The 12,500-nt window shown below is 42.1% G+C and overlaps 3 protein-coding genes across 3 annotated transcripts in view; 1 reads left to right on the plus strand and 2 right to left on the minus strand.

Moving 5' to 3' along the window:
* The window catches only part of LOC134459363 (WD repeat-containing protein 70), a 131,225-nt gene that overhangs the window by 11,448 nt on the left and 107,277 nt on the right, over positions 1 to 12,500 (minus strand). The gene's annotated exons all lie outside the window — the stretch shown is intronic.
* On the plus strand, positions 6,599 to 8,888 carry LOC134460087 (uncharacterized). The gene is made up of 2 exons (XM_063212556.1): positions 6,599 to 7,036; positions 7,564 to 8,888. Exons 1-2 carry the CDS (start codon positions 6,626 to 6,628, stop codon positions 8,701 to 8,703), a joined length of 1,551 nt encoding a protein of 516 aa, XP_063068626.1. The 5' UTR covers positions 6,599 to 6,625; the 3' UTR covers positions 8,704 to 8,888.
* On the minus strand, positions 8,980 to 11,234 carry LOC134460088 (uncharacterized). The gene is made up of 2 exons (XM_063212558.1): positions 10,726 to 11,234; positions 8,980 to 10,173 (listed from the first exon to the last, which is right to left on the minus strand). The coding sequence occupies exons 1-2, from the start codon at positions 11,117 to 11,119 to the stop codon at positions 9,119 to 9,121; spliced, it is 1,449 nt and encodes a 482-aa protein (XP_063068628.1). The 5' UTR covers positions 11,120 to 11,234; the 3' UTR covers positions 8,980 to 9,118.

Genomic DNA, 12,500 nt, shown 5'->3' on the forward strand with positions numbered 1-12,500 from the left:
TTAAACAGGGAGTACATGTATAAATGTCTGCACATCCAATCCCAATGAGCACTGCTCTGATCATCTGACAACTCATGCAGTGGATCCTGGGACTGCATACTCGCGAACCGCGGCAAGATACTCAAGCTCCAAATAGACCCAGGGTCAAAATGGTGGAAGGGGGAACGTCTTTTAGCCAACATACACACAGACACTAACACATACACACAGACACTAACACATACACACAAACAAACAAAAAGCGTTTAGAGGTGCTCTACAGGAGTCCGTAATGAGAGTGTATTTACTGCGTGTGTAAACATAAAGGGAGCGTGTTCGAGATGGGAGAGAGGGGCTTCCAAACACACCTCAACCTCCAGCTGTTTATACGAGCTCTGCAAGATGGCACCAATTCACAAATAGAGCTATTTTCTTTAACACACTGAATACCGGCGGTGCTCACAGAATTATGTCGAAGAATACCAGCGTTCTAAGCCCTATTTTGACTTTTTTTGTAGACTCACAGCGTATTATGTGATAGGGCCACTGAAATATGTTATGGCTCGTTCACGGTATATACACCAGTGTTTCCCATACATTGAGGAAACTATGGCGGCCCGCCATAGTTTAAATTTGGCCGCCATAGTTTACGAAAATGTAAAAAAAAAAAAAAAAAAAAAAAAAAAAATTTTTTTTTTTTTTTTTTCATTTTTTTTTTTTTTTTTTTTAAACGATATCCGTTTTTGTTAAAAACGATTTGAATTACGATTTTGAATTTCCTTCGCATTTTCCTCCTGGAGTAAATACATCCTATAGACTCTGTATTGGTTAGATAAGTAGTCCCACGTTAACACAGAAGATGGACAGAATGAGGGGAAAGCATTAGGAAGTGACCGTAAGGGTATTACAGTTGATTCATGTGTGCACACGTGTAACATCGGGTGAGTAACAGAACATGTGCGCTACGATGCGTTATGACACGCCGATATGCGAGGATCTTCGTCCAAATCGCTAGTCGCATGCATCATCGCTAACTGCGTTTACATCGCGTGCCGCGTGTAAGGGAAATGTTAGTTGTTGACATGTATGGAATTCACTTCAATTTGTGCTGTTTCTTGCTTCAGTTGTGGACAAAACGATTGGCCAAACTCACAATAGAAAGCCTTTGCTGTGCTACTGCCCCAGAGAGCTGAAAAAAAAACCTTCATAGAAGAAGTCACACTTAACAGGGGTGTTAACCAATCCAATGAGTTCTCTCATTGCTCTCTCTCTCTCTGTGTCTCTCTCTCTCTCTCTCTCTCTCTCTCTCTCTCTCTCTCTCTCTCTCTCTCTCTCTCTCTCTCTCTCTCTCTCTCTCTCATAGTAGCCTACTATTTACCCATAACAAATGGTGAATTTCTGAGCCCTTTTTCATTTGTAGCCTATACCACTGAAGGCATGATAATGCTTCATCATATTTTAGAAATAGGGCCTATGTGCCTTTTATATACCAAATGTTTATCATTTTGAAATTGTTTCAGTTGTTTATGACTTGTGTATGACTGAAATTATCTCTGCATACTATCAGTGTTGCATTGCTTTGTAAAGATAGGCTATTCAACACACTTTAAAAACACACTGAAAAGATACGGCCATAGTAGCCTACTGAAAACATTTTGTTCATAATAATGGTGATTTAATAATTGGTGGTCTTAAATTTTCATACTGACATCCTTGAATTTGACTTGGTAGATCACGGCAGACCATTAACTTCAAAAGTAGATCTTGGTTAAAAAAAGGTTGGGCACCCCTGCTATAGAGAGAACCACAAGTGCTTGAAAGACAGGGATCAAAAGCCTAGTCAAGTTGTTGTAGTTTACTTGGGTTTGGAGCAATATAAAAAAACCTTCAGAGAAGGGACAGTTGGGATGAGTTTACTAACACTCCCTAGGCTTTGTTTTACATTTGTAATGAGTTTGGTGACAGACCTTCATTGACACAGCAGAGGAGACATCGGGCTGCATATAGAAATTAATGTGTAATGAATGTGAATATAGACATAAATGTGTAATATGGTTGTTCAGCCCTTTTAATGGGAGGAATTTGGAAAAAAACTGGCCCTGTGACCAGCACCCCTCATGTAGAATGTATACGCCTACAGATATGTGTGGGGGAAAAGGCATAGCCTACCCTCTAAGACCCTTTTTGTCTACAATTCCACAGTGCTCTTAAATTCTTATCTCTGCTCCTGTAAACAGAAATTATTCACTGTACTGCATTTTTTGACAATGACAATGTACTACTATTATACAAGTCATGGGTAAAATCTTATGTAGCCTTATTTCTCAAAATATAAATGACTGAAATATAGGCCCAGGCCTACAGTTTCTCCATGCGCCAATACGCTGCAAGAATCCCCCCCCCCCCCCAAAAAAAAGGCCCGTGTGAGAAGACCCCCCGAACAAAATAAACCCCGGCAGCCCCCATAGTTTCCAAAATTTCTGTGGGAAACACTGTACACCAATCTTGAAGTCAAATTTACTACCATTTAATACCTTTTTTCACTACCTTTAGATTATTTTTACAAACATCACGTCACTTAGTTGCTAGTGTTAACGGGACATTTTTTGTAAAAAGCGCCCAAAAGGGAGAAGTGCGGCGGGACGGTACCATGCTCAGGGTACCTCAGTCATGGAGGACAATGAGGGAGAGCACACTGGTTAATTACTCTACCCACCAACCGGTCGGGAGTCAAACCGACAACTTTTGGGCTAAAAGTCCAACATCACCACTTAATTTTTAATCAAAATGCTACAACTAAAAAAAATAATAGCTCGTTTTTTCAAAAATAATACCTTTTGAGCAAATTTACTACTTTTAAGGCCATTAAATTTTGCCTTTTGAATTTATCAACTTTTGATACTCTTTAAAAACCCGTGGACACCCTGTTGTTTGAAAGTGTAGACTCTGCCCTCTTAGTAGGTGAAAACCGTGCGTCGCTACGAGCTTTTATTGCCGAGCAAACCCAAGCTGAATCGAAGCGGGTATCCATGGAATTCAGCTACAATCGGAGACATTGAGGTTTTTGTGAAGGGAGCGCTGCTTCAGAATGTCACGAGTTTGAAAGAGGACGAGTTCGTTTTAATCACAATTTGGTGCAAGGTCAGCTCTGACACGCATCTTGTTGCTCATCAAGACACACCTCCTGCTCTGTCCCACTATGACATCGGCAATCAATGCCCTGCGAAATCCACGCTTTTCACGCAGACTGAACACAAACGCTTTGCACACACGCAGAAGGTGAGACATTTGCTAAAAAAGCTCCCGATGACTCCCGAAATAATAGCCCAACATTGACAACAAATCCCAATGATATGATGCTTAGATGTAGCCCATCCGATCCATATGATATGTAGCCATCTATGCTAGCTTCTGGCTTTTCACATACAGGACGAAACAGAAAGTTCAACATGGGGGCGAATAATCAAATAGACAATTCTTATCTGGTTGGCGATCAAACTTCCAAATCGGAGCGCATTACTCCAATCACAGTTCGGGTGCTATTTGGATCCAAGGATCTGGTAAAGATCTAGGTAGCAAGTCCAGAAAGTTCAAGATACTCCAGGCACGATATACAATGGTCTCTGTGTTTACCTATTGCGTGAAGTCAGACAGAACACGCGCTACAGTGTGGTTACCGACCGTACTAGGGAAACAACAACGTAGCACAATTCACGAAAAAGGCAGCATCCCAGATAGCTACCGTAGCCCTTCCTGTAGCTACCATACCACAAGGTGAAGGGGTACAGAGAGAATAAAAGAGCATCATTGCAGGATCATAGCGAAGAAATCAAATGCAGAGCCGTAGCATCAATGCAGGCAGCGCGATCATTAGGAGCCTATTACAGATAGTCTACGGTAGGCGACATGGGTTGGCATCCAGACATCTTGGTAAGATAAATTAAAATGTCCAAATCATAACACAAACTTTTGACTGCAAATTTTGTCATTTATGTCCATCACAGAGCTCCCAAAACCACATATATTGTACATTGAAGGGTGTAGATACGAAATATGATATTTAAACGCAAAAACGTATTTTTACGTTTTGGTATACAACGCATGGGCGTGAAAAACATATTACGTCGTCGGTGCTCAATGTGTTAACTTGGTTTCTTTAACTTCGCTCATTACACTTCAGGCTTGTTACTAGGAAAAATGATTGCCAATCGATTAATTTCGGAAATTCCACAGTTAATCGTGATTAATCATGAATTTAATTAAATGTTTAATTTTTTAAATTATTTTCCATTTCAAGACAGTTTAACCCATATAAGCAGAAGGCTGCGTACTAGCACCATGAACAATGCAAGATGCAAGATGAGGGTCAATTGCCGGAGGAGAGAAGTGCCGCACACTCTCAAGTTAAATAAACAGTTTTTAATGTGACAGTACCCTTTCCCGACAATTGTAATTTTTTGCTGGTGTTTTTCGCTTGTCTTATTTCATTGGCCTGTTACTTTCTGCCCCTATAACGAAGCATTTTCTCTAGCTGCGGTACCTGACCTAGTTGCCGGAATGAAAAGAAAGTTTACTCAACTAGACAAACTGCTCCCACAGAATTGGCTGGAAGTGGGTTGATCTAGTGACACACCTTGCTTTTTATTTTCACAGCTGCGTTTCCGCGTGTGCCTTCTTCACACAGATGCGTTTAGGGCAGGGGTGTCAAACTCAAATTGACCGAGGGCCAAAATCGAAATCTGTAGAGAAGTCGAGGGCCAAATTCAATGTTTAATTAAAACAAAAGTGCATACACACACTTAACACTCATATTCAAATTCCACAAACAGAGCCCCATTTTAGATCAAATATACCTATTTGTAGGCTTTTTCTGTCCTGGGCCCTGGGCTCATATTCCTGTGACACATTGAATTTCATATTCAAGTATTGTTATGCTATATATTAATAGTGGGCCAACTGTAGTGCATATTTGAAATTATATCGCGGGCCAAATAAAATGGCTCTGCGGGCCAAATTTGCCCCCGGGCCTGAGTTTGACATCCCTGGTTTAGGGCATCATGTGCCTTCTTCAGTGTTGATCAACTTGGTTGATGCAAGGTGCACCCCTGTTTTATTACATTTGAAGCTTTCATTTGTCTTCTTGCTATTCTCTCTTGCTTCTGTCTCTCCTTTTCACTTCTCTTTTTAACTTTAACATTAATGTTTTTCTCATTTGTTAAGCACTTTGAGCTACATGCCTTGTATGATATAGTGCTATACAAATACAGTTATTATTATTATCATTATTATTATTTGGGCCAGCACCATGAAAGTAATTAATGCACACTGAGTGACGCCTGCATCTTGCTACAATAGACTTTGAATCCGTCCAGGAAACTGTCCTCCGCCCAAGTGAGGGTGTATGACTAAGACCCGAAACATCCAGTGATCACTGAAGATGTGTCCAGGTTGCACATTTTAAAAAATCTGTGTAGCTATCATTGCGTTGCGTGCATTTAAGCAGGTTGAACCACCCACAATTATCAGCTTTGCTCATAACAGGCCTGATAGTAGAATAAAATCGTAAGCCTGAACCTTTGACACATTTTGAAATAAGAAAACCCTAATGACTATGTTTTATTATTTGAAGACCAACTCAGTCAAGCCTTAAATCATGCACCATCAGCCCTGCTACATTGTTGCCAATACTTTGACACCAGACTACTCTTCACTTTATTTTTTTTAATTGCCAACAATGAAATCAACTTCAGAAAATTGTGCATCATCACCGATGAAAACTGAGCAAAAGGCTGATCATTGTGATTGATTTCGATATCATTTTGATAACAGTATTTGATCATTTAATGTTTACAACTTGTTCTCCCGTCCGGATGATTCTCCTTGTCGTCCAATGTTCCTGCCAGGCTGGGGGTGAGGAACTCTGGGCTGGTGTTCTGCCAGCCAGCGGGGCAGTTTAATGCTGCAGTATGTTTATTGCTCTGCCCACCATCTAAACACTCTGGGAACTGAGGCTCTGCTGCTCCGAGGAAGACACACACATCTCACACACAACCACATCCTTACACACACACACGGAAACACACACATCTTGATACACACACATACACACACACACGGCCACACACATCTTTACACGCACGCACGCATGCACGCACGCACACACGGACTAAGAATCGCCCCCTCACCTCAATTAACCTTTAAAGTATGGCATCGCAATACCTTTTCCACCAAAACCCCAGATTCCTCACCAGCCACAAGTACAAGAATGCGCAGCTCAAATGATTTGTAATGAAAACACAGCTCAGACAATTATGCTCTGCTGCACGGTAAAGCCATATTGAAAACAGACCTTTGGGACACTGTACATGGCAACAATGTTGAAAGTAGAAATGCAATGTCTACATGACTTGTATCTTATCTGCTCGTCATATGTTCTAAGTACTATTTAAAGGGGCATTCCACCAGTGGAGACATGAGTATGTATTGAAAGTGCGTATATGTAGTAGAATAGACAAGTTTACGTCTCAAACACTGGGTGGCGCCATTACTCTTCTAAATGCATGGAACTTCCGCCGGAAGGGGGTTGCGCAGCGTTTTTCCAATGTAAACAAACCTTGACAGCCCACACTTAGACCGCACGCTAATAATGTGGGAACACAGTTTAAATACTTTAACAGGAGATGGCGTTACTATCCCCCACCCGGATTATGTGCAGAACTGGGAGGATAGTATGACAACATGGCCGAACGTAACGTATGGAAATATTTGTGCTTATTTCGTGGACTCCCTAGCAACGGATGGAAAAGCCATGGACAACTTAAAAGCCTCCGAGGCATATCAGTATTTGCACAGTCAGAAAGTTGGTCGCATAATGTCTTACAAGCACGAACGTTTTGTTTATTTGAAAGCCGATGTTGAACCAAGTCAGTGCTTGAATAGCGCCTGGCACAATGCTTGGGTGCTAACCACAGAAGCGGGAGACATCAAAACAGCTGGATGTACGTGTGTCGCTGGACCTGGAAGATCTTGTTCCCATGCAGCTGCGATCCTGTGGAAGGTAACTATTTGACCATTGTACTCTAGGCTTATATATCTTTTTATGACTTTAATTAGTTGAACTACATCATATTGACTTGGTTAGTGTACGTGTGTGATAGAGGATGATCATGATAACACATAGGGTTACCACCTGTCTGAAAAAAAAAAAATCCTGGACATTTCAAACTCAGTCGACCTCTTTGCTTGTACACAATGTTAAGCTATCCTGAATTCATTGTCCAGGAAAGTTTTTTTTTTTCCTGGAAAAATTGTGCGCGTGTGTGAGAGAGGATGATCATAATAACACATAGGGTTGCCACCTCTGTCTGAAAAAAATCCTGGACATTTCAAACTCAATTGACCGCTTTGCTTGTACGCAATTGTAAGCTATCCTTCATTCATTGTCCAGGAAAGGTTTTTTTTCCCCAGGATAGGTCATTAAAATTCTGGACAATCAGTAAAAAATGTGGACAGGTGGCAACACGAATAACACATTTCTTAACTCATTACAATACTAATGCCCTGTTTTTAAATATCTCTCTCTAGGTAGAAAATGCTGTGAGACAGGGCAAAACCGGGCTCGCCTGCACAGACGGACAGAACCAGTGGAATGCTGGGTCTAAAAGAAATGCTGGACAGAGGAAGATGAAGTATGTGAGCTTCAAGAGACACAAGAGGACAGACCTCTACCAGCTGCAATCAACTGCACAGCCATCCTCTTCCTCTCCAGAACCAGCACAGGAGGTGAGACTCTTTAGAAGTCATGAAGAGTGGAGGAAGAACGCACTTGCCTCACCAATGGCAGCACTTTTCAATTGCCCTGGGGATAGCCTCCTTCAGCTCTGCCTTAATGCCGACACCACCAACATCACTGATCCAACACCATGCCCACACCTCCATCTCCTAAGCCATGATGAGCACCACACACCACTGGCTTGTGAAAAATGCAGAACTTTTTACAATCAATACATTGATATGCCCACACCCAAGTTTGAGGAGATTGAGAGGGCTACCAAACAACAGAGCAAAGAACAGGTTTGGCATGATGCAAGGAGAGTGCGCATTACAGCAAGCACAGCAAAAAAGGTGCCCATTCGCTTAACCACAGCGCCTGAGAAGTTTTTGTCAGAGCACTTACATCCATCCTTCCGTGGCAATGCCGCAACTCGCCAAGGAGCAGAGGGGGAGGAAGTGGCAAGGGACCATTTGGAAACTCTGGGCAACAGCATTGAGTGTAAAGGGTTAGTGGTGTGTAAAATGGAGCCGTGGCTTGCAGCATCACCCGATGGAGTGATTAACAAAGACACTCTTTTAGAGATCAAAACACCAGTGATGGGAAACAAGTCAATGGATGAATTTTTGGCAACAAAGGGCTGTGAAATCACAACTGTGGCAAACGGCGATAGGGTAGAATACCTTATTGCCTCTAACGGTCAAAAGGGCTACTACATGCAGGTTCAGCTTGGGATGTACTGCACAGGGCTTCAGCACGCCAAGTTGGTCATCTGGAACAAAACGGAGCACCTAGAAATAGAAGTACCCTATGACCAAGACTTTGTTGAGGAGCATATCCCAAGGTTGCGCACATTCTACTTTTCCCACATGCTCCCAAAAATTGTTGATGATTTTGTTGAGGGAAGGTTACAGTTCTGCAGTAGGTATCTCAGCATTGTAAAACCAAAATAAGCTGCCTTATGTAGATGCATAAGGGTGCCTGCCAGCAGATGTCTGGTGTTTAGAAAATGTAATATATTAATGAATGTGATATATGTTTCTTGTACAGACTTGAAAATAAATGTTGATTAAATTTCAAATCATTATGAAACTACAATCATGTGTTCCCCCATCTTCTTTAGAGTGTTAAGCTTACAATTTCTTCTAACACAATTCATTCATAGTACACTCATCCTGGACATTAATAACAAGATTAATTACATGTTTTGAGAAAATGAAACGAATGGCTTCAACAAGAAATACCATGTATTTAATTCTTACATTAAAAAGTGAAGTACAAAACAAGACCACACAATAACATCACTATAAAAATCATTTACAATATTAACAAATTACAATATTGTGCACAGGGATACAAGGCAAAATTCTAAATCTCATTAGGCATTCTGATCAATGGGCTTCTCAGGTTAACTAGGCCAGCACAGATGATCAAGATGTTGTCCAGTTTACATGCCATGCTGATGGGAACGGTCTGGGATAAAATCTTAAAGACCTTTAGTCTCTGGATTGCTCTTTCCACATGTATACGGACATTGGCTACTCGCCTGGTTCGCGTTATCTCCTCATTGGTCAACTGCTTACGCCTGTAGGTGAATGCAGGGATGTTCAAACTGACCTTTCTTTCACTAAGCAGGTCTCGAATGGTGAACCCACGGTCCGCCATGACCTCATCACCAGCCCTAAGATAATCAAGGAAACCACTGTCCATGGTGATGAACTTATCGCTGCTTCTGCCAGCATATGACTCAGATATAAACATGATTAGCCCATTAGGGGCCACAGCGACAAGATATTTCACAGTATTGCGTGATTTATACTGACTGAACGTGTCACTCCTCGAATCCTGATTTGTTGCTCTCTGCATGGCACTTTCGGCACAGTCAATGATGCAGGTGGTTCGGGGATAGTTCCTCTGAAACGGTAAGGGCATGGTGGCACGAATGGTCTCTCTTGGAAGCCAGGGGATCAGGACTTTGAACTGTTCACCCATCACACAAATCCAGTGACTAATCACAATGCTCGCCATGGATGTAGACACACTGAAACGGTGAGAAATATCTCCTAATATTAAATTTAGTTTTAGCTTCATCAAGGTCATCAGGATTTGGTCTACAACAGGAAGGGTAATTGATGGCTTACTGAAAGGCAACAACGCCGTCACCATGGTGAAAAATTGAACCATGCGCACTCCTGTATACAGCCGAGACCTGGAATCATCAATGACTGTGGTGCTAGTCACAGTAGGATCCTCGCACTGCGTGGCCTTATCTACTTTAACAGACTGATATGTTGAACAGTATGTGTGGTCAGTCAGTGACGGATCCTCCCACTGGGTCTGGGCATCTCTGTATTTTGGTGTGGCAGGCTCGGTCTCGCAGGCAGGCTCTGTCTCGCAGGCAGGCTGACAGGTTTCAGGAGCATCTAAAAAGGGGAAGAGAACACAAGTAGCTGACATTAATATGTGCAAAAAAACATAAGCTTATACTCTGAGTTGAGTAGTAGTCATCTATCTGAAAACATCAGCTGCATAAATTGTACTACAACATTACACTCTCTCTGTCCCACACACACACACACACACACACACACTTTGAAAACGTGACATTTCTTCCATCCATGTAAGTATACACTTGCCAAAACATCTGTAAATAACATGTGTAGGCAAATTGTAAATTACTTTGACAATACAGAAGGCTTGCACATTAAAATGTTACTGTTACTGAGAGTTACTGTATGCTACGCCCTACAAACTTCAGGTGAGGTGATTTGACAGCAAATGAGCAAGTGAACAGACACTCAGTCGCCAGGTCTCCCATCTCTCCCCTAACATGAACAGGGCAATTTAAATATGAAAGTCCAATGATGACTTGATACACGGATATGTTGCTTACCCTCATAAGGTTAACAAGTTCATAATTTGTTAACATTTGCGCTAAGCGGAGCTAGCTAGCATGCTGAGGTTGCTGTACTTACCATCAGATGGAAGTCTACGTTTCTTTGGGGGGGCAGGGGTCCGGTCGGTGACTCGCCTCCTCTTCGGCTGGGTTAAGCGACTGTATCCCAACCACAACTCTGGATACGGATTACCCTCGGTTGGCCTCTTGTCCACAAAGTGATGGGAACACACAAACACGTTGCGGGGTGGATTCTTTAAATTTAATGCCTTCAGCCAGGCCCGTGATTCTGCGTCGGCATCAGGCTTGCGAAAGAAAGTAAACAAAGGAGGGCATGGACATTCCCTCTTTGTGGCTGGTTTGTGGTCAAAACACTCTCGACCTAACCACTCGTTCAGGCGTTTCCTTGAGTTTGTGCAGCCAACCACTGCACACGTAGTTCCCGAACCACTTTTCCTCTTGACATTTTCCATGACAATGACCTTTTTTCCCCACTGCGTCGAACACGATCAAAGCTAACTTTCAATCGGAGCTCGTTAGAACGGAAGTGGCGGGCATATACAGGGGTAGTTAAGGAAGTAAACCGGAAACGGGTCAAAAACTTGCGTATAGTAGCATACATTTCTAATTTGGTGCCCTCTTGGCCGAGAAAAGGCAGAAAATGACTTTAGTGCTTGTGGATTTGTGACAACAATCCGAATTATTCATTGCAATGCTCAAGTTCCACAGACCACACCCAGGCAGCTCTGCCAGCGACTTATTGGAGTCTCAATGCCAGTGATTTCAAAAGCACTGGCACAATGATCTGTGATATGTCTGTTAACGCATTAGGTCCAACCCCCTATGGGTGAGGTTGAAAGGGTGGGGAAAAGGCTTGTAGTCTCAACAGAAATCCACCTCTCTTACACTTCCTCCTACAATGATGCAAAATGACGATTTTTACATCATTGTAGTAGGAAGTGTTAAGAGGTGAATACGGATTTCTCCTGTCTCAGGGGGAATTGAGAGAGTGTTGCATGACCATTCAAAAGTATGACTGGGTGTCTAGCAATGGAAAGCCTAATGCAAATGGGTGGAGTGTCCCTTTAATCGGTACAAAGAAAGAAAGAAAGAAAGAAACAAACAAACAAACCGTGTGACAAAAACAAAGGAGATGGAACATAAATTATAGGAAATATCTGTATGAGTGGTACAATGAGTGGTATAATGAAGAAAAGAAATCGAAGAAGAGTGGCCATCAGAGAGAAATGGCCATAGAAACACTAGAACAAAAAGATGTGAATAAAAAATAACAACAGACACTGAAAATAAAAAGGAGGAAAAAGAGGAAAGAAAAGAAAGAGGGTGAGGGAGGTGCAGTGTGTGGTATGCTTTGGGTGAGTCATCCGGGCCGGAGATGGGGAGCTCCGGGCTTGTGGGACCTTCATGAGGTCAGATGGAGAAGACCTCATAGAAAAAAGGGTAAGAAAAGAAGACAGAAAGAATAACATGAAAGTAGGGGGGAAAAGGGGGGGCAGGTGCCATGTGTGTAGTGGAGAGCCGTGCAGTATACCGGTGAGTCACTTGGACCGGAGACGGGAGCTTCGGGCCAGTGGGACTTCAAGAGGTTAGATAGAGAAGACTTCGCAGGGAAAGGAAAAGACAGAAAGAGAGAGAGAGAGAGAAAGAAAGAAAGACATACAGAAAGAAAGAAAGACATACAGAAAGAAAGAAGGACAGAAAGAAAGAAAGAAAGAAAGAAAGAAAGAAAGAAAAAAAGAAAGAAAGAAAGAAAGAAAGAAAGAAAGAAAGAAAAAGAAAGAAAGAAAGAAAAAACAAAGAAAGAAAGAAAGAAAAAACGAACGAAAGAAGGGA

The sequence above is a fragment of the Engraulis encrasicolus genome, chromosome 12, assembly GCF_034702125.1.
Source record: "Engraulis encrasicolus isolate BLACKSEA-1 chromosome 12, IST_EnEncr_1.0, whole genome shotgun sequence".
Lineage (NCBI taxonomy): Eukaryota > Metazoa > Chordata > Actinopteri > Clupeiformes > Engraulidae > Engraulis > Engraulis encrasicolus.

What these genes read in the sequence shown, in the direction of transcription:
- LOC134460088 (XM_063212558.1), bottom strand. Translation starts at nt 11,119, where the DNA reads ATGGAAAATGTCAAGAGGAAAAGTGGTTCGGGAACTACGTGTGCAGTG. An exon ending in ACGTAGACTTCCATCTGATG is followed by an intron (nt 10,174 to 10,725) that starts GTAAGTACAGCA and finishes TCCCCTTTTTAG; the next exon opens with ATGCTCCTGAAACCTGTCAG.
- LOC134460087 (XM_063212556.1), top strand. Translation starts at nt 6,626, where the DNA reads ATGTGGGAACACAGTTTAAATACTTTAACAGGAGATGGCGTTACTATC. An exon ending in CAGCTGCGATCCTGTGGAAG is followed by an intron (nt 7,037 to 7,563) that starts GTAACTATTTGA and finishes ATCTCTCTCTAG; the next exon opens with GTAGAAAATGCTGTGAGACA.